The sequence below is a fragment of the Pteropus medius genome, unplaced genomic scaffold (genome assembly GCF_902729225.1).
Source record: "Pteropus medius unplaced genomic scaffold, Ma_sr-lr_union100, whole genome shotgun sequence".
Lineage (NCBI taxonomy): Eukaryota > Metazoa > Chordata > Mammalia > Chiroptera > Pteropodidae > Pteropus > Pteropus medius.
In genome coordinates this window covers 3,943,577-3,963,537 of record NW_024349796.1, presented here as the reverse complement: position 1 = coordinate 3,963,537, position 19,961 = coordinate 3,943,577, and the positions used below count along the sequence as shown (strand labels likewise).

The 19,961-nt window shown below is 49.3% G+C and overlaps 1 protein-coding gene across 1 annotated transcript in view; it reads right to left on the bottom strand.

The window, feature by feature from the left end:
* Positions 1–19,638, bottom strand: part of KIF26B (kinesin family member 26B) — a 385,762-nt gene extending 366,124 nt beyond the window's left edge. Inside the window, 2 exon segments of the mRNA XM_039883253.1 lie at positions 17,332–17,733; positions 18,532–19,638. Of these exon segments, the coding sequence (XP_039739187.1) occupies positions 17,332–17,733; positions 18,532–18,594 (465 nt within the window). The 5' untranslated portion in view covers positions 18,595–19,638.
* Between the last annotated feature and the right edge of the window lie 323 nt (positions 19,639–19,961).

Sequence of the window (19,961 nt, the reverse complement as noted above, 5' to 3'; positions counted from 1 at the left end):
GGGTTTGGGGTTCCTGGGGGCAGGCCCAGCGACGGCAAACACGGGGCAGTGGGGGGTGGAGGGCATCTTGGCTGGCATGTGGGATGCAGAAAGAGAAGGAAATACAATCTCGTGACAGACCCAAAGGACGCATCTTTCCTGAACTTCTCTGGTCCCCTTCGACAGAACACGACTTTCTACTTACCAGTGAATTCCAGTAAGAGCTTTATAGATCTCAAAACTATTTCTTCTCAAATAAATATTTTTCGAAAAATAATACCAGTGTCTCGCGGGGAATAAACAATGAGGTAAAATTTCTCAGAATAAAATTTCACCGCTAAATGAAGCAGGCTTCCATGCTGGCGGCTCTTCCCTTTTAACTGCAGACAGGAAGAGGAAATAATTAGAAATGGAACAAACGAAAAGAGGCTTTCGAGGAAACATTAATACAATAAAAGAGACCTCAGAACTCAGAATATGGCTCCTTCGTTATTTTTAAATCATGGCTGGACTCAGTGACTTTCTACATCTCGCCAGAAAATTTGATTTTCTAATTTTTTGTACTTGTTTTTCTATTTGGTTTTCAAATCTTCGCTTGACAGACTCTTGAAGAATCTCAGACAATGAAAACTTGCCCTTGGCTGGCATCTGCGGAGAGAGCCACCCAGGACCTCAAAACAAAAGGCAGCCCTGTCTCCTATTTACTCTCCCTCCTCCAAGTTCCCTGCTCTGGGCCTCTGTGTTCTCGTGCCCACCTCAGCTGAGTCACCTGACATAATCCCGCTCACAGCACAGGGACCGTTATCAGCCACCCAAAGGGAAGGCAGCTGAACACCTGGAAAGGAAGTGAGTTTCAACCTCCTAAGATTCTTGGTTCAGACCCCTACGCATTTTCAGTAGAGCTGAATGATGTAACTAAGATGTCATCCTTTCTCAAAACTGTAGCAGGGGAAGAAAAAAATTGGATCTGGACCTAGCATATCCACTACATGTGTTCACATACAATAATCGCATAGACTTCAGTCATATGCAACCTATATTCCAGGAATATAGAATAATATCCTTGGCATTTTTGTATTAACATTAACATAAGTAAAGCCTTTTACGAAAACATCTCTAGAAATTGCAGCTCCACTCTTAGATTTTCCCATACCTATTTCTAGCTGCTATCTAGCGTGCGTGTCACCCTATCCTTCTTCCTTTCTCTGCCGAAATGCACTGGAGTCTGGAGGCAGATCGGCTCCAAGCTGTAATGGAATATGTAGCCTTTCACCTCTGGGCCACGATACTGAAGCTGGGCCCCATCGGCAGCATCTGAAAGCAGTTACTGTACCATCCATGGTCTTGCTTAAGACAAAAGCCACTGTTTTAGCTTTTCACCTTTGTGGGAAGTCTCATCCAGGAAAGGCAGCAAGGAACGAGCAACGGTCCCCCAAAAGAAATCCCAATTAGCCAGAGTCCATAAGAATGTGACCTGACCTTGCTGGTGACCTTGACTGAGGGCCCAGGGCCTAGTGCGGTGACCGGCACAGAGCAGATGTTGTATAAACAGTTGTTGAATAGAAGGAGAGATAAGTTTCTGGGCCTCTCTATCCTCCTTTCCTTCTTATGCCTCTTACGTGAAGTTAAGACAGACTACTCCGTACCCAGCCATGACGTTCCTTGAAGGGAAGCTGCGAGAAAGATGGGGAAAAGTGCCAGAGGCCCGGCACCGAAACCTGAAGAAAGTGGCTATATAAACAGAAGGTCGTATCAACTTATCTGCTCTTTACAAGAGTCCGTTTGCTATAAATCCAAAAAAGCAATACACACAAACGTGTTGACAAATTTAGAAAAATTATGCCATCATTGAACACACTGCTGTCAAGTACCCAAGAGCTAATGTCTTTTTTTTTTTGATTTACTGCAAAATGTGCAATATCGTTACATTAACGTATTAATAACTGTGATGCAGGGAACCATTCAATGTGCTGCCCTCCCAGAGATTTATTTGTCAGCTTAACGTGTTGACTCAGTGACGAGGACGCCCCTGTAAAACTTGTCGAACTATCACAGGCGCCAGCAAAACGGCTGCTGTGCACTGGTTCCTGCAGAACGGAGTACCGGGGGTCCCGCCGGTGACACGCGCCATCCCACGGCAAAAACAGAAGGAGGAGCTGACGGGCTCCTGGCTGGCCGAGGCCAGTCTCTTCGCGGAAGGTAAGTGGAGGGGAGAGAAAGGAGAGACAGGTGGGAGGGACTCCTGCATCCCCCCATAAGCCACTCGCCTGGCCCATTTCGGGGATGTCTCCCCTTTCCCTCCCGAGGGACCGTTTGAGGCTGGCAGGGAGGCGGCACATCAGCAGGGTAAGCAGGACTGAGCCCCCGTGAGCGAGGGCCAGTCCTGATCCCGCCCGCATCTCGCTGCAGGTTCCGCTCCAGGCTGAGCTTCCTCCCCTGCGGAGTGGGGACAGCAACCTACCCAAGTCACAGGGCGGTTATGAGGATTAAACGTGACATTGCACGTAACGTGCTTAGAAGTGTCTGGTGGTCGCATCGGCACCCGTTATCACGGTTACCCTTCATGAGCCATTACCGAGGGGACCTGCCTGAGCAGCAGGCAGTCCGCGGGGTCCTCTCTGCCCTGGGAAGACTATTATGTGACACGGATTGTACTGCTATCTGTGTGTATGTTAAAATATACATAACCTAAAATTTACCATTTTAACCATTTGTAAGTGTTCAGTTCAGTGGCATTAAGTACATTCCCATCCACCATCACCATCCACCTCCGGAACTTTTTTCACCTTCCCAAACGCTTTACTCATCAAGCAACAACTCTGTCCCCCTCCCCCAGCCCCCGGCACCCCGCCGCCCTGTCTCTCTGAGCTCCAGGCCCCTCACATAAGCGCAGTCGTACAGTGTTTGTCTTTTGCGTCTGGCTTGTTTCGCTCAGCATAATGTCCTCGAGGTTCGTCCGCGTTGTAGCACGTGTCAGAATCTCCCTCCTTTTTAAGGCTGAGCGGCATATGCATCTCACTGGAGCTACAGACCACCTTTCGTGGATCCGCTTCTCCGCTGAGGGACACTGGCGTGGCTCCCGCCTTTGGCTCCCGCGAACGCTGCTGCCGTGACCCTGGGTGATGTACGGCTGTCCGGATGGACGACGTGGCATCGAGTTGTCGTTCCACTCTTTCTGAAGGCAGTGTGCCAGGGTCCCCTCTTTGGACACTTGCTGTCTGGCAACACTGCATTTCCCAGGGGCCCGGCAGGCCCCCGAGGCCGTTTCCATTCTCTGTTCGTGAGGTTTTTCCCTGCAAGGCTCGTGTTCTTCCGCCTTCACTCGCCAATTCCTACCCATCTTATTGGCCTCAACTCAGCTGCCACCTCCTCTAGGAAACCCCCTCACCCCATGACATTCCTTAAAGGCGTGCTGTGACAGAGAAGTGACAACGGCCCAGAGCAGCGGCCTGAGCAGTGGAGGCTGCTTCCTGCGCGCCCCCAACTGCACTCGGCACACGCTTCCAGCCCGCCCCGCAGACTGTGAGGGACTCGAGGGCAGGACTGTGTCCTCCTCAACTTTCCGTCCCCGGCGACCACGTACATATACGGCAAAGGCCAAGAAATGCTGGACAGGAAGAGGAGAAGACAGACGGATAGAAAAATGAATAAGGAGGTCAACGTCTAGATACGTTGTTTTCCTTTTCTCGAAGATACTAACATTTAATGAGCACCTACTGTGTGCCAGACGAAACCTGTCCATGAAGCAGTTATTAACACCATGATACAAAAGAGGAAACTGAGGCAGAAAACAGTAAGCCCTTCGCTACGTTCAGAGCTGGCAAATGACAGAGCGAAGGTTCGGATCCACATGGTTGCCGGCAGGGACCGCGCTTTTAATCACGAAAGTAACGCGACAGTGTGTCACCTCGACAGGGACTCTTGCTCATGATTATAAAATGCTAATGACTAAAAGAGATGACTCTGAGGTCTCCAGGAGTAAAGGTGATGGACCATGTTAAAAATTAATGGCGTTCATTTAAATCGACATATTAAACTGAATTCTGCCCGACGTCAGAATTACAAAGAGGGTCTGGGAAGTCCACGACCCTACTAAAAAGATCCTAAAGGATGCTCTTAAGTAGAGCAATGACCTCTACTCCACTTCTCTTCTGAATCGGCACCACCCCAGTGATGTCTACGGAAAAGTCACCCTGCTTCCTTGTGACTCTGTGCTGAACGTCGCCAAACCAGCCTACCGCGTTGGTCCTCTCAAGCCTTTACTGGCAGAGGGATGCCTTTAGTGTCCCAGACCGCCACCCCCGGCATCTTGGATGCAATCATGTGTCACCAGCTCACCAAAGACAGAGGCAGTGCAGCACCGACTGTGCAGGGTCACCTCCCAGATCACGGGAGACACGGAATCCAAGTCAGCGTCTGGGTGAGTGGCCTCGCGCCTGCCCCCTCTCGGTTTAGCTCCCACCAGTGATGATGAACGTCCTCCGCGGGAGACACCTGCAGCCCCGTTCCAAGCATCCGGTGGGCTCCCCCACGGCCTGTAATTCTGCAAGACCGGAAGTGAATACCACCGCATTCAACTGAGTGAGAACAAGGACATATCGACGAAGAAGAAATTCGAGGACCTCCAAACAAGCCGACCCGTAAACACCTAAACCAAGACCCAGCCAGGTGACGGGGCCGCCCTCACTGTTCACCCGCCATGGACTCCACGCTCCACGCGAGTGCGACGGCGTCGAGCCACTTCCCAGGACCAGGCAGGCCAGGCGCCAAGTCCTGCCCGGCCACACGCCGCCAGCGTCCCCTCCTCTACCATCCCCTCCCCCATCCCAGCGACGTTTTCATTACACAGCAGAGACAAGGAGATTTGTTTTTCTTTCAAAAGGACATAAATCTTTGGAGAATTCATGTATTCAAAAAATAATTGCTGTCTACTGGGTGCACAGACGCCAAACAAAACATGAAATTAATAAGCTATGATGACGACACTCGCAGGGTTTGGAGTCGGGAGGCCCATATGCGCAAAAAACTGCATAAGGAAACCCCATCCGAACCCGATGGGGAGTCCGGAGCCAGACGTGTTCTGGGAGACCCCGGCTGGCCTCCGGACCTCTCCATCATTCCATTATCTCCTTCCTCGCCCCCAAGAAGGGGCATTACGGAGAATCACCCATAACGAGTGCTCCATCAAAAAAGTAAATTAGCACAAACGACCCCCACGAAAGGCCACGACCGGCAACTTCCTGCCAAGTAGCTGCCACACAGAGGACGCAGAGAGCCGGACTCGGCGTATGAAAACCGTGGCCCGTCTGTATCACATTTACCACCCCAGCTGCAAAAAACGCCCCTAAAGCCATCATTAGCAGACTCGTAGCTGTCAACCCTTCCTCCACTCGGCCCGGAGAGACAGCTGGCCATCTTCCCTGCTCAACGCCCTTCAACTGCACCTCCCCCTTTATTATAAAAGCTTTGGCCTCACAATGTCTGAAACCTGAGACAAGATGTCTGTCTCCCGTGTCACCTACTCATATGCTTCGCTCAGGGCTCCTGCAACGTGCAATGCGCACACACAACCGCGCACGTGCACACGCGCACGCACCCACAGCCCGCTGGAAAGACGTCTCCTTAGAAATTTCACAAACGATCACACAAGCAAATCTGGAGAAGAACAAGAGGAGAAATGAGGGATGGTGTCTGAGAAGGTAATCAGTGAAAACGTGTGGAGGGTTTGTCGTGCTGAAGGCTGAATGCTGAGCTGGGGATGCTGGCTGCGAACCCTCCAGACCCAGCCCCGAGAACAGAGGGCAAGAATGGGGTGGAACAGGTGGCATTCCTGCTGCTCTCTGCCTGTTCTCAGCCGTCCTACTGAGCTCTGGGCTGGTAAAGGCCAAATGAAGTTCAGCTTTTAATATCCGTGCTCCCCAAGTTGTGTTTAGACTAAAATACAAATATAAGTTATTAGAGCCGAAATAAGAGTTAGGGAAACATTTCCCAGGAAAGGCGCCTCCTGGGCTAGTGTTAATAAAGGAAAATAAAATCTATACTTATAGACTTGGCAGTCAGCTACCTGCTGTCCGCTTTGCTGATAGTTACCAAAAACGGCAAGGTTATTACACTGGAGCCATTGGCCTGGGATATATAAATAGAGATCTAAACAATTATCTAGATATTTGAAGGAGCAGAGAAAAGAGGAGAAATCTAAGGGGGCTAAGAGAGTTTTGGGAAAAAATTTAGATGAAGAATTTTTTTTTTTTTTTAAGAACGAGGAATAAAACGTTTGGCGTTCTGGTGTTCCTATATTGCTACCCTGGATGAAATCCTCACAAATTATTTCTAAATCCTAATCAGGATGGCAGGTTTTTATAAACATAAACCGATAAACAGTCTTATAAGTAAGGCCATACTTTTCCCAAACGTTCTTTACCAAACTGTTCTTCTAAAATCAATTGTCCTTTTGTTTGTCCAAGTTTATTTCTGCCCACAAACACAGAAGACAGTAAAGTAAACAGCTTTATTAAGTAACAGGAAGAATCTTGTCAGTTAATTTATGATCCAAGTTCCAAAACCAGAATCAGCAATGACAGTGCTACCAGTACCTTCGCTCGGATGGGCAAACATCTGAAGGGACACGCCTTGGCTGGCTGAGGTGCGGGTCCCGCACAGGTGGCAGCTAACGGGACAGCTTCAGGCTCTTGGTTCAGCCAGAAATCCATCAAGAACTCTGTCGAGCATGTCCCTCTGGGATTTGAGACAAGAACTAGGCTCCACAAAGTTTGGGGGCTTCTCTCCAGCTTCACAGAGACTCGCAGGCTTGGAAGGAGTTTAGAGACCACTAACTCGCATCCTCTCGGTTTATAAAACAGATCTAACACACAAGGCACAGAGGTGACTTGCCCAGGAGCACAGTGCTCATCAGTGCTAGAGGCATGACTGTACCTGTCTCCTTATCTAAGGAAAGTCATTTTTTACCTAAACAGCTGGGATTGTGCACAACCTCCAACGCCCACCCACCAACCAACCCTTTATTTTCCGTTTCTTTCTCTTCTTTCATCCTTTCTCCTCCTCCTCTCTCTTTTATTCTTCTCCTTTCTATCCTCCCACCTATCCTTCAGGCCCCATCGCCTGGCTTGGCAGAGAAAAAGCGATCCTTTAGTCCACACCGTGGGACCACAGAGAAGACTCTCGAGGCCACTTCTTCAGCTGCCATGCTCAGGACCAGGACAACCCTCTACGAAAAGACACGCGACTGAACCAGGCATCTGATGATTTTTCTTAAACGATAACTGAATTGTTTGCCTGAATTCAACTGCTGATTTTCCGAATAACCATTTGGTTAGGGAGCTCACCAGCTCTTGGTGGCGCTGGTTTCTGATCAGTTAAGACGTCTCCGACAGCTGCATGAAACCACCGGTTAGAAAGAGCGGGCACAGGGAAATCGTGACGATGACTCTAAAGCAAGCAACCGCTCTAAATAAGACGGCGGTATCTCATGGGAAAGCGTAGCCACTCATCACTGCTAACTAGAAGAAAGAATTACGCCACAGAAAAAGCTCGAGCTCTATGAGTTCCTGTTATCTTAGAAAAAAAAATCCTGAATCAGCAATTACAAATCTCGGACATCACTCGGATTAGACAAAGGATGATTAAAAGTTTACATTGGTCACCCCTGGGGTGGCAAAGTGGACTTTAACTTATTATTTGCAGTTTGTGCTTAAAAATAAAGCTATTTTTGTGTGTAAGAACTACCAGAGATTCTAAAACTATGCTGTATGATGAACTAAGATTTTTTTCCAAGAACGTTTTGTAGCTGGCAGCAATATTGAGCTTAAACTCCATTAAGCAGAAAAGATTAATTTAAAAAGACCCTCAGCTTTCGCCTGGTCTCTAACATTGAAGACATGTTTCGATACAGTTCTGCTTATCGAAAGAACTCACTCCACCCCAGAGCCTTCTGAAATATTCACCTCCGTAGCAGCATGAGAATATCGACTCTTTCTAAATCCAAGTTGACAAGAATCCTCTCTGCCCAGGTCAGCTCCCTCTCTGGGAGCTGAGATTTGTGCGGGAAATACTTATTGGTGGGGGAAGCGTGTCTTTATTTCCAGACTTCTCCATGGGGTCGGGTCAGAATTGATGCGATAGGATCAGCAAAGTACAACTGCAGAGAAAACTGTCTGAGAAAGATAACATGGACCAGAAGGCAGATAAGCCCAAATTCCCGGTGCTGCTGGGCTCTGCACGTCGCCTGTGCAGTCAGTCCCTGGGGGTATCTGCTCTCCTTCATTCGCAGGAGCCCAAATGCCCAGGGCCGTCTGCAATGCCGCCTGCCGGGCCGGAGAGGGGCGGGGCTTCAACAGGGGATTCCTTTCTGCGACAGAGGATCTCAGTCCATACTCTCCGCATCTCAACCGAAAGCAGGAGTCGCTATTTGCAACAGCTGAGTTCTCCTACATTTTCTGTGGAGCCACTCTGCAAATGAATAAATTTAACTATGAGATGGTTTATTCACTTGCAGGTGAAGAAATGGGACCGACGAGGTGGATGGCGCCATATTCTATTTTCTCTGACTGCTGCTTTTCCATTTTTATGTTAGACCAGAGGCAAATGGGAAGGGGAGGGACAGAAAAGGGAGGGATGGAGGGGAGAGAAAGGAAAAAAGGAAGGAAGGAAGGAAGGAGGGAGAGAGAGAGAGAGGGAAGAAGGAAGGGGAGACAGAAAGAAAGAGACAGAAAGAAATCTTTCATAAAACTCGGCTTCCTTGGAAAAAAACAGAAAATGATGGTTGGACTATGATCTCACAATGTTGCTTGATCTTCACAACAATCTAGGCAGGATCCTATCACTGCTCCCATTGTATAGATGAGAATAACCAGGTTCAGAAAGGCTAAGGAACTTGCCCAAGGTCACACTTTGTGATGTAGCCTTGATGCAAAAGCACCAAGTTTTTTGACCCCAGATCTTAATTTCTAAGGTCATAAGATCCTGAAAAAACGGATCTCTCTTAACCTTTCGGTGTCCTTAGCAACTCAAATGCTGCCTCTGCGTTCACCCCTGGAGACATTGTCACTGTCTGTCTCCAGGGCGTAGAATCTCTTCTAACAAAGCTCCCCAAAGACTTCCTCTTCGCTGATTCAACGGGAAGCTCAATCCTTACCTCCTTGACCTCTCCAGTAACTGGCCTTTCATCGCCCCTACCCTCTGAAGCTCCGGCCTCCCTCGGTCTACATGACACCACTTCTCCTGTGTTCCTCCCCCTTTTCTGGCATCTCCTTCTTGATCTATCTTCCTGGCTCCTGGAGCTGCTTGTCCCTTCAACGTCAATGGGTTCCCCGACTCCAGGCTCAGCCATCCATTGTCTCACTCTACAACACATGCTCCCTGGAGAGCTCACACCATCTGTGGATTCCACCGCCTTGCCCACACCGACACCTCCCAGATCCACATCCCAGCTCTGAAGCCACTCTAGGGCCCCAACTGGACCCTCTGGAACATTCCAGCTCAGGCTCTACAGAGCTCAAACCAATTTCATTACACACAACCAACCATTCTCCAAAATCGGACCCACGATGACGAACCCCTCTCGGCCTGTATCCTCCGTCTCAGCTACCGGCAGCACTGTCCGGCTTGCCCCAGCCGGAACTCCGAGAGAATGCCTCAGCTTCCTCCTCCCGCCCCGCCCGTTACAGGTCTTCTATGTGCACGATCTGTCGGGTGCAAGCTGCCTCCTCATTCCCATTGCTGCTGTTGAGGTCTGCATCTTCTTCCAGTCATGCCAGGGCCGCTTCTCACCTGGACTCCATGACGCCGGTCTTCCAATCCATCTTCTCTCTATCAGAGCAATCTCTCCGAAATGAGTATCCTGTCACTTCATGCCCTTCCTCAAAGCCCTTGAATGGCTGCCCATGGCCTATGGGTTAATGTTCAGACTCTTCAGCCTGCAAGGCCCTTTATCCTCTCCCCGCCCCCTTTCCAGCCTGTCACTCACCCATGCACACCCTGTGCTATGGTGACAAGAGCCACTGCAGTTCCTCAGGTGCACTGAGGCTGCATAACCTCTTTGAACCTTGTGCCTGCCATTCGCTCGACCTGGAATGTCAATGTTTCGCCTTGTTCAGATGCTGATCTCCTGCTCGCCTTTGCAAAGCCCGCTTGAGCCTCACCCCTCCGTGCTCTCGCAGTCCGCACAGCCTGTGGTCCCTCACTCTAACTCCTTCCTTCCTTGTCTGTCTCTAATCCTAGACTGGGAGTGACTCCAGAGCAAGAATTTTAGTCTTTTTTTTTTTATCTGTGCCATAGAACTGCAGCTGGCACATGAGCAGGAATTAAAAATGCTTACTGGCATACGAATATGAAAGCAAAAACGATGTCAATATTAGCAAACTGAATCCAGCAACATATTTAAAAAATACATTGTGACCATGTGGAGTTTATTATGGATATGCGAGGATGGTTCGTTATTAGGAAATCAATGATAATTCACGATATTAATAGATCTAAGGAGAAAAATCATATGTTTCCCTAAACCCTGAAACAAAAACATTTCGCAAAATATAACACCCATTCCTGATTAAAAACACTAAATAAAATAGGGATTGATGGTTATTTCCTTAACTTTCAAAAATCCGAAAGCTGACATCAGGAAACACTACACACAAGCCCACTACATCACTACTATCTAACATTGTAACAAACCAGAGAAAACCATTTGGAATAAAACAACAAAGGAAAAGAGTAATGATACCTCTATTTGTAGAAGATAAATTCTTTTGGAAATCCGAGTACCAACTTTAAAACCTAATGACTACATTAATAAAATTTAATAAAAGAATATAAAATTAATATGTAAATCAATATCCTTCTTATATATAAACAATTCTCAAAAGAGATAATGGAAGTGAAGAACTCATTTATAATAGTATAATAGTATAGTATAATAGTATAGTATAATAATAGATATAATATCTAATAATAAATTGAACAGATGTGCAAAGCCTATAAGGGAAAAACCTTTAAAATTGCTGAGAAGTAGACTTTTCAAATGGAAAGGCATTCCATGTTCTCGGGAAAGATTCGACATTATAAAGACGCCCAATATCCCTTAGGTTAACATATAAATTTAACATGGTCCCAATTTAAAATGCTTTTCTGGAGTTTTAGGCAAGTTGATTCTACAGTTCGTATGGAAAAATAGTGAGGAAGACTGAAAATCTGGTTTAGGATCATGGTGGTATCTCCATCAGCGGGAGAAAAGGTGAATGTTTTAATAAAGGGTTAGGGCCCAACTGGATAGACATTTAGAAGAAGATGACATTGATTTACACCTTTTGTTAAATACCACAATAATCTTTCAATGGATCAGAGATCTAAATATGAAAAAGGAAAGCATATAAATACTCAAAGAAAACATAGATGAATTCCTTTAAAACCTGGAGGTGGTGGACAGACAGACGCCTTTCTAAATATGACTCGAAATCCAGTTTTCTCAGATGGAGATGGCTTCTGGAGCATCCCAAAGGCAATAAGCAGAATGATGGATACTGATTTACTATTTTGATAAATATTTCAAACGTAATTTAGAAATCCTGGTGTATTTCCAGTCCTTTTGCACCTATGCAAATGTACTTCAAGATGTTTCCGATTGTGCATATAAGTGTGAATGATGGATGGGGGCCCATTCTAAACAGTGCCTCTTTGCCAAAGTAAAGAAAAGATGCTATGACCAGCCTGTGACTCAAGATAGTGGTAAAAAGGAAGTCAGTTTATATTCCTGAAAAGAGACCGTGAACTCTCCCAGACACCAGTCAACTGAGACTCTTTGCCAGGACAGACCAGGGTGGAAGTCTGGCGGCCCTGCTGACGTGGCACAGACACGTCCAGCCGAAGGACCCTCCCTCCCTCCCTCTCGGGTCAGCACACGGCCCTCTGGCAGGGTTTTTCGAAAAGGGCTGATAACAGAGTTTCAGCTGAGTGAATACAAATATGGAGAACTTCCTTCCTCCCCTCCGTTACATTCCAGCCAAGAAAATTACTCAGCTCCGAATCCTGACAACCTCACATATTTTTCCCACCCTCTACCCCCACCCTGAAAGTGAAGGTACCATCTGCGAGCCCAGGAAATACAATCGTGACATTCCCCCACTCGAAGCAGTTATATGAATAGTGACTCTCGGTGGCTTTCAGGGTGAAAGTGTCCTTGGATTTCCTCTGTTTCCTGCACCTTTCGTCATGCTTCCTTGTCTGACCTGAACCACACCAATCACCCAGATTCCAGGGTCAAGAAAGGAAATCAGGTTAATCTTCACTTTGCTATATGAGATTTTGTATGAGTGCAGTGCGGTGTGTGTGTGTGTGTGTGTGTGTGTGTGTGTGTGTGTGTGTGTGTGTTGTAATGCCCAGCACCTAATGATGATAATTGTTAGCCATTTGTAACCATCATTATTATTACCATCGCCATTATTATTAGCTGATGAATGGTCCAATCCATGACATAACGCCAAAGAGCAACTGATGTTGCCTAAATTTTATTGGCTTAATCCTTTCAAATGCTGACAAATTACCAGCCTCAGCCATTTAAGAATCACATTTCTAATGCAATAATCCTATCTGCAGTGAGTGTGGAAGAAATTACTACAGGCCGGGGATTTTTACAAAGTGAATGAAGTCACTATAAAAACTGACCATGTTGGTTCACGATTAAAAGTCTGGCAGAATGCAAAACCATTATTCCATAGCTTGCTAAACCTTAAAGCAGAGATTACTGCTCACATGTTTCTACTGGGAATGTTTTTATAATCCCTAAAATGTTTCAGAAAATTTTTAATGATTAAGTGCTACAGGACTTTTTCATTACTGATATTATCTATTAGCTGATCCTTTATCAAAATACCTTCAAAATGCAAAAGATTCAAGCGGGGCTTTCTGAAGATAGCCATGTGTTCTAAGAAGATTTCAGATAGAATTTTCTCGTAATTAATAAATATTTAAAATGCAGTATGTATTTTCTCTATTTATAAAGTATCTTACAACGGCTTCTAATGGAAGCTTTTTAAATAGAGTTATTTTTTCATACCCTTGTTTTGGAGCTGGGAAAATACAAAATATATATATAAAACCTCGAAGTCTAGACTTACTTGGGCTCTAGCTATTTAGAGTCCACGTTTGGTGTTTTTAAACCCTTATGACACATTCCTTTCTTTCATCTCTGTGATTGCTGGCCACCCTTCTCAGTGTGTCCAGCTAATCTTCCTGATATTTCTGGGGCATAAATGGACCCAGAATACATGGCTGAGAAAAAATCAGATAGGAATGTCATTCTGGACCTTTTTTTTACATAAAAGGAGATTCTTTTTTTTATTGATATGGAAATGAACAGATGTCTGATAACCTTTTGCCAAACTGGAACATTTCTGCTTCCTCCAGGGAATTCCTTTGGGCTGGTGTTACGTAGGGCTCACACTGTCGATTCAAAAGTTCTGTCATGGATATTAGAATGATCTAGGATAGCCCCGAAACGCGAGAGTCATTCCTTGGCCCCTATTTCTGGCTTGGTGCCTCAACTGCGCATAAAACAGGAAAGACACTCTTGCCAGTGGATATAAAATGGCTTTAGATTTACACATGGGAACACTACAATGGGTTAAAGGACTGTTTTGCTTAAAATCCCAACACTTTACAAATCCACATTCTTTTGTTTTATCTGAGCCCTTCCACTTACCAGCCCTAGAAAGGAAATGATATAAACCCAGTAAGTACTTTCTTACTGACTGGGGTAATAAAAATCAATCCCAGCGTTTTACAGTCGGCCACCAGGCACAAATCTTTACTTACCCAGGTAAGCTGCTATTCGAAAAGATGAATCCAGGACATCATTAAGAGTTATATGAGCTCATGGTTGTCACTTCTACATTCCAGAGTCTGTTTACCCCTAAATCAGCCTCTACTCTCTAACTGTTTGCAGAAACCTCAAACTCAGCTGCGTGGAAAACCACACCCATCATCCTCCTCTCTGAGCTCACCCAAACCTGTGTCACCTCCCATTTCCTGCCTCAGTTAATAACTCTCCCCACCCACCCAGTTACCTAAGCTGGAAACCTCCAAATTCACTGTGCCTTCTCCCATGAAGCCACACTGGAGGCTCAGAACAGGGCAGTTACCCCTCAGGACAGCAGAGCCGCTGTCTTACCTCCTGGGACCGGTCAGCCACCCGCCTGGGCTTTCCAGCACTTCACCTCCCCTTCTCAATGAATTGTCCCATAAACAAAACGAGAAGAATTCAGTACGGCTTGCTACCACCTACCGTTGGGAAAAGTGTGAGAACTCAAAGTGAGAACTCATATGGCGGTTAACGTTTGGGAAATCTACTGTCGAAATTGAAAGCGGATAATGTTTTCTAAGAAAAATCTTAAATTCTGTAAAACATAAATTGAACAGAATCTTGTCTAATTAATAATCATCGACCCTCACGTCCCTCTCCGAAGAATGAGGCACTTTTCAAACCTTATTTAGTAACTTTTATGACATTCTAGCAATCCCAATCATTCTTTTCCTTAGTGTATTAATGGGAAAGTTAAATATGCAGAGGAAAACTGATTTACTCAATGTGACAAAATAAATCAGTGGTACAGAAAGCACTAAACCGAATTCATCCTAAAATTATAAGGTTCCTGAGTATGCTAGTCTGCCTTTGATGTTTAAATGCTTACCTAGGAGATTTTTAAACCACCTAGCGGAATTTAATACTTTATTTAAGAAAATATTCCCCAAATACGGTTAAGCATCTTAAGCTAATTACAAAGATGATTTTTGCTAATTACCCCTCAAAAACATGTCTTTATCTTCCAGACTCTTACTCTCCAGAGCGAAGTACATGCTGGAGTCACAATGACACCTCTTGTTCTAATGGAACCTAACTCCTCCTGTGCCTGAGCGCCCCAGAGGTCCAGTTTGCTCACAAACCCGGCATTGGGAGTAGAGAGGCCTTGTCTCTGAGTTACACGGGCCTCTATCCATGGTGCTCCAGAGAACACAGCATCTGTTTAGTTAAAATGTTACAAAAATTAAAGGTAAAATGGAAATTGTGCCCAATCTGAGGGTACCAATGTTTTAAAAAGAAAAACAAAACAAAACTCTAAAATTATTATTCTCAGAGGCTTGTAGAATATTTTTGGTTAAAATTAAGGCCCATACCTTGTCATTAACAATGAGGTGACCCAAATCACTGCTGTCGCTCACTAAGCCTGTGCACTCGCCAGTACCGGATGTCACGCTGCGCTGTGCTACGTCACATGCAAAGGTCCAGGCCACTCCGGCACTGCGTGATAGTCCTGCGTGCGCTTGAAAGTGACCCCGAGTGACTGCCCCCATGACTGGCAACTCTTCTCTCCATGCGCCTGGGTCCCCGGAAGTCGGTGCGGAGCCCCGAGGTGCAGCGGCCCCGACGCTCCTCCCAGAATCACCACTCTGACAATGTGATCAGCTTCCCGCATCGCTTTTATTTTACCGCGTAAATAAAAGGGCCAAATATGGAGCTGCCTCCTATGAGCTGCTTCAACAAGACCAAAAATCTACTTTGTCACATGACTCCATAAAATACGATGGATGGATTTAAGTGTCAACATTTGTTTCTTCTTCCTATAGAATTCCTTCCCTCCCACCATTTTGTGAAAAGAGGATATTTTGATTTACCTTTGCTCACAAGGAGCGCTCAAACAACAACACAAAGAAATTATTGTAAGAACAGTTCCTCAAGAACGTTCCAGAATGATCTGGTAGGCCGTGTAACTTATTAAGATTTCCAAGTATCAGATGTTATGTCTTTAAGTTTCTTCAAATGTTATCACGTGGTCTAGTCTGGTTATATGAACTCACAACATCCCACACTCTTCCTCAGTAGAGAACAAATCACGAATTGTGCATTATGTGGTTAATGTCTGTATCCTCCATTAGAATCTAAGCTCCATGAGGACAAGAGCTGTAGGTATCTGCTATCTCTTGAATGCCGGAGGAAATCAACGAATATTGATAAATGATCAAAAAAGCAAGTAAATTTTTAGGTAAAGAAACAGTGTAAAATTGAAGGAGTGCAAGAAGCTTTTAGAATCCCCAAGATTTATTCTTGGGGTGTCCTGATGGTTCTGTTGTGAAACTACAAAAATGGCATACTCACAACAATCCGCGAGTTAATTATTCTCGAGATAAATTCGGGATTCATAAAACCAATTCTCTTGGTGGTAGCTTTCCACATTGAAGATTTTACATCTTCTGTATTTGTTAAATTTAACCCATACCTATGAAAACATCAATGCGTGTGTACTTGGATAAGCAGATGAGGCGAGCAGATGCAGTTATTTCCAAAGGCCGCTACTGAAAATCACAAGATTTCATTTCAAAAGTCACAGAAATATATCAGAAAATGCCATTGAACAACCCCTATCAGAAACCTCCACAGCAATCCACTCTGTTTTCTTGATATTTCTCTCCAACCACTGATAAAAACTCTTTGAAGTGCAAGAGTAAATATTATCATTTGATAGCACTTGGACCCAACAGTGCAAATACAATTGCATTGTGTTCCACTCTGGGGGCTCCTGGCACACACCCCCAGGCCCGCAGGGTTGCCATGGAGGACCCGGAGTGCTTGGCGCTGGAGCAGGCCAGGAGGTGGCCCTCCTCGGAGGAGCTCTCCACCCCTTCGTCTTCCTCGGATGCTTGGAATGCTAGGGGGAAGGCTGGCTTTCCAATAGGTGTTTCTGGTTTTGTGATCCTGGGAAAGGACCACAACCAGGCCATGGGAAACGCCAACTCCTGAATGTCCCACCGACATTTTTGTAAAGGATCACGGGTGGGGTTGGGGAGAGAAATCTAAGGAGCAGGCCAGCGGGCCCAGCGGGGGGCGGAAAGGAAAGGATTCCAGGAGCTGGTGTCGGCGTGTCCCTGGCCTGCCACCCGCAAAGGTTTGCGGGCGCGCGCGGAGAGGGTCTCGGGGGAAGATGGCACCGCGCAGGTCCAGCGGGTGCGGGGAGCAGGGAAAGGGGCTCTAAGGAGACGGGGACAGCAAGACAAATAACCTGCGGCATCCTCCGTGGTTGGTGCGGCCGGAAACCGCCAGCGCGGCAACCAAGCCCTGCGCCTCACCGTGGCCAGGTGAGGGAGACGCGCGGGGTCGTCCCCCTCCCCCGCCCGGGGATGCCCCCGCCGTGCCAGCGCGCCCCGGGGTGCGGAGCACCCCTCATCGCCGCCGGGGTCGCACCGGCCGCGGCCAGGCGCGCGGTGGCGGGGGCTGGACAGCTGCGGTGCGTTGCGGAGCCGCCTCCCCGCCCCGCGCCCCCCGCCCGCCCCGCCCCGCGCGGCGCTCACCTTGCCCGGGAAGGGCCCCGGGAGCAGGAGCTTCAGCGCCTGCCTCTTCAGCTCCACCAGGCGGGCGTTGCAGTTCTCGCACCAGACGCCGCGGTCCGAGCCCGGAGAGGAGCCGCCGCCGCTGCCCGAGCCGGGGGAGCCGGTGCCGAAGCCGGGCGAGCCGCCCAGGGAGCCCGGCGAGCTGGTGCCAATGCCCGGGGAGGCGGGGCCCGGGGAGCCCGTGAAGGAGCTCGGGGACGAGGTGCCCGAGCCGGGGGATGGGGTCCCCGATGAGCCGAGCGCTGAGCCCGCGCCCTCGGGGGTGGGCCGGCTGCTGGCGCGCGACTCCTCGTACGCTTTCCGGTACCAGCTCTCGGGGGAGAAGGATGCGGCGGGCTTGGTGGGCGAGCAGACCTCATTCACCTGCGGGGGGAAACACGCCGGTGTCAGAGGCGCCCGGGAGCCGGGCCGGGGGCGCCCTCCCGCCTGCCTGGGGATCTGCGCGCCGCCGAGGGCCCGGCCGAGCACCAAAGGCGGGCTCTAGGGACCGCTCCGAGCACTACAGCCAAATCCGCCTCCATTTGTCTCGTTAATTGTCCTTAAGAGAGTCCCCGCCGCCCGGGTTCCCCCTATGCGGGATCCCGGGCGCCGGCAGAAGAGGAGAGGGCTCGCTCAGGGGGTCTCAGTGGCTTCTGCAAGGAGGACCCATTGACTCAGCGCCCCGCGCTTTTGAACCTGGCACACATCCCAGCAAGAGCCCAGGTCTAAGATCCTGGAAGCCGCTATCCCGGGGCTGTGGGAGGGTGTGTGGGGACTGTGACCTCTGGGTTTTTATTCACTCGGGGTACAGCCTTCCGGATCCTGAAGGTACAGGAAAGGCTGTCCCGGCTCCAGGAAAATAACCCCAAGGAACGGCGGAGAATTCTTGGAAAACCCTCCCGTTCGGCATAACTCTGCCTCCAAGTGCAGGAATGCTGCAAAAGTTAGGGGTGCGAGGAAGGGAAGGCACGAGAGGGCTGAAAAAATTCCCAGGGCGAGGCGAGTGTGCGGGTGTTCGCGCCGGCAGACCCGCCTCCGCGCACGCACAGCCCGCGGCGGCGCTTCTGCAGCCGGTGGAGAGCTCGGAGCCGCCCTGCCGCGCCTCTCGGTACCCGGAGAGGGGAGACCCCGGCCGACGTGGCTCTGGGGACGCGTCTCCGCATTGTGCCCGTCACAACTTACCCCGTATTTCTTGCCCCTGGTGGACACTGCAAGCCTCTCTTTATTCCCAGCTACCGAATTCATGGTGGCTTTTCCAGCAGAGTGTCTCAGTGTTCCACCAGCGCTACATCCAAAAGGTCTTCCGACCCAGAAGGGTCCCCCCGTTGTAGGGGGCTGTCTTGGCCCTCAAGTCAAGGTTTCTGAATGGGGGGAGGGGATAAAAGCAAATGGACCCCAGAAGCAATAGCACCAATTTGCAGAAAGGGTTGGAGTAGGTGGTTTATTCTTTCTTCAAATACTGCTTCTCCTCATCCTCTTCTGCCTCCTCCAGTCACCCGTTCTCTCTTCACGGTCACATCCAGATAATTGGCATTTTCCTCAGCCGAATACGTCCGTGCTCCTCCACCAGGGAAAGGAGGAATACAATCAGGGGCACGCGGCCCCTGCAGAGAAGGTGGGCGAGCCCTCGCCTCGCCCCTGCCGGCGAGCCGGCTGTGGGAACTTGTCTCCTTCACGCAGCGTGGTAACTGAGTTCAAAGAAATTCTCCCAAAATATAAAGATCCAGACTCGGGGAGGAGCCTCGGCGTGTCGCCGAGCCAATATCCGCCGGCCCGTTCTGCCTGACAGTTGCGCGAGGGCAGGGAAAGGGGCGGCTCGGCGGGGCCGGGCGCCGTCCGCGGTCAGGGCGCGCGTGTGCGCCCGGGCGCAGCGCGGAGCTCGAGGACCCGCGGCCCCGCCACCCGGGAGCCCGCCGCCTGCCTGCCGCCGCCGCGCCGGCCCGGCTCCATTTTAGGTTGCGGCGCTCCTGCCTGACATTGCGAGGCCGAGAGCCGGCTGGGGGGTGGGGGATCGTAAATCTTGCTGCTTGCGGGGAAGTTCCTGGCGAGTGGCCCTCGTCCAGGGCTCTAATGAAACACCGCTGCGCGCGCCTGGAGTCGAGGGGCCGCGCGGAGCCAGCGGGACTGGACAGAAACGCGCCCGCGCCTCCCCCGCCCCCAAGTTCTTTCTCTTCCTGGCGAGGCTTGCAGTTCTGCCTTTGAAACGCCGGGTAAAAGGGATTGAGTCACAAACAAGTCCGCAAACACGCCAGGTCCTCCCCCGCCCTTTGTTCTCCTAGACTCGTTCTGCAAACCTTTTCTGGAATGGCCTCAATGACTCCCCGGTCGGCCGGGAGCCACCTCCCAACCAAAGCCCGATGACTCGGGGTTCCCACCCGCCCAGCCCCAGTCTGCGAGATGCCCAGATGCCCAGCGCTGGGACAGGTGAGCCCGGGACCAAGCGGGCCACCGCGGGGCAAGGGAAACTGAGGGATTCGCCGCGCTGCACAGGCGCAGCGCGGACGGCGCGGGGCTGGGGAGGGGGTGTGTGCGAACTGGCCTTGGCCTCGCCTTGCCCGGGCCGGTTCCCTCGGCACCCCTCCTTCCTTGTCTTCTCGCGCCTGGGCCCCGCG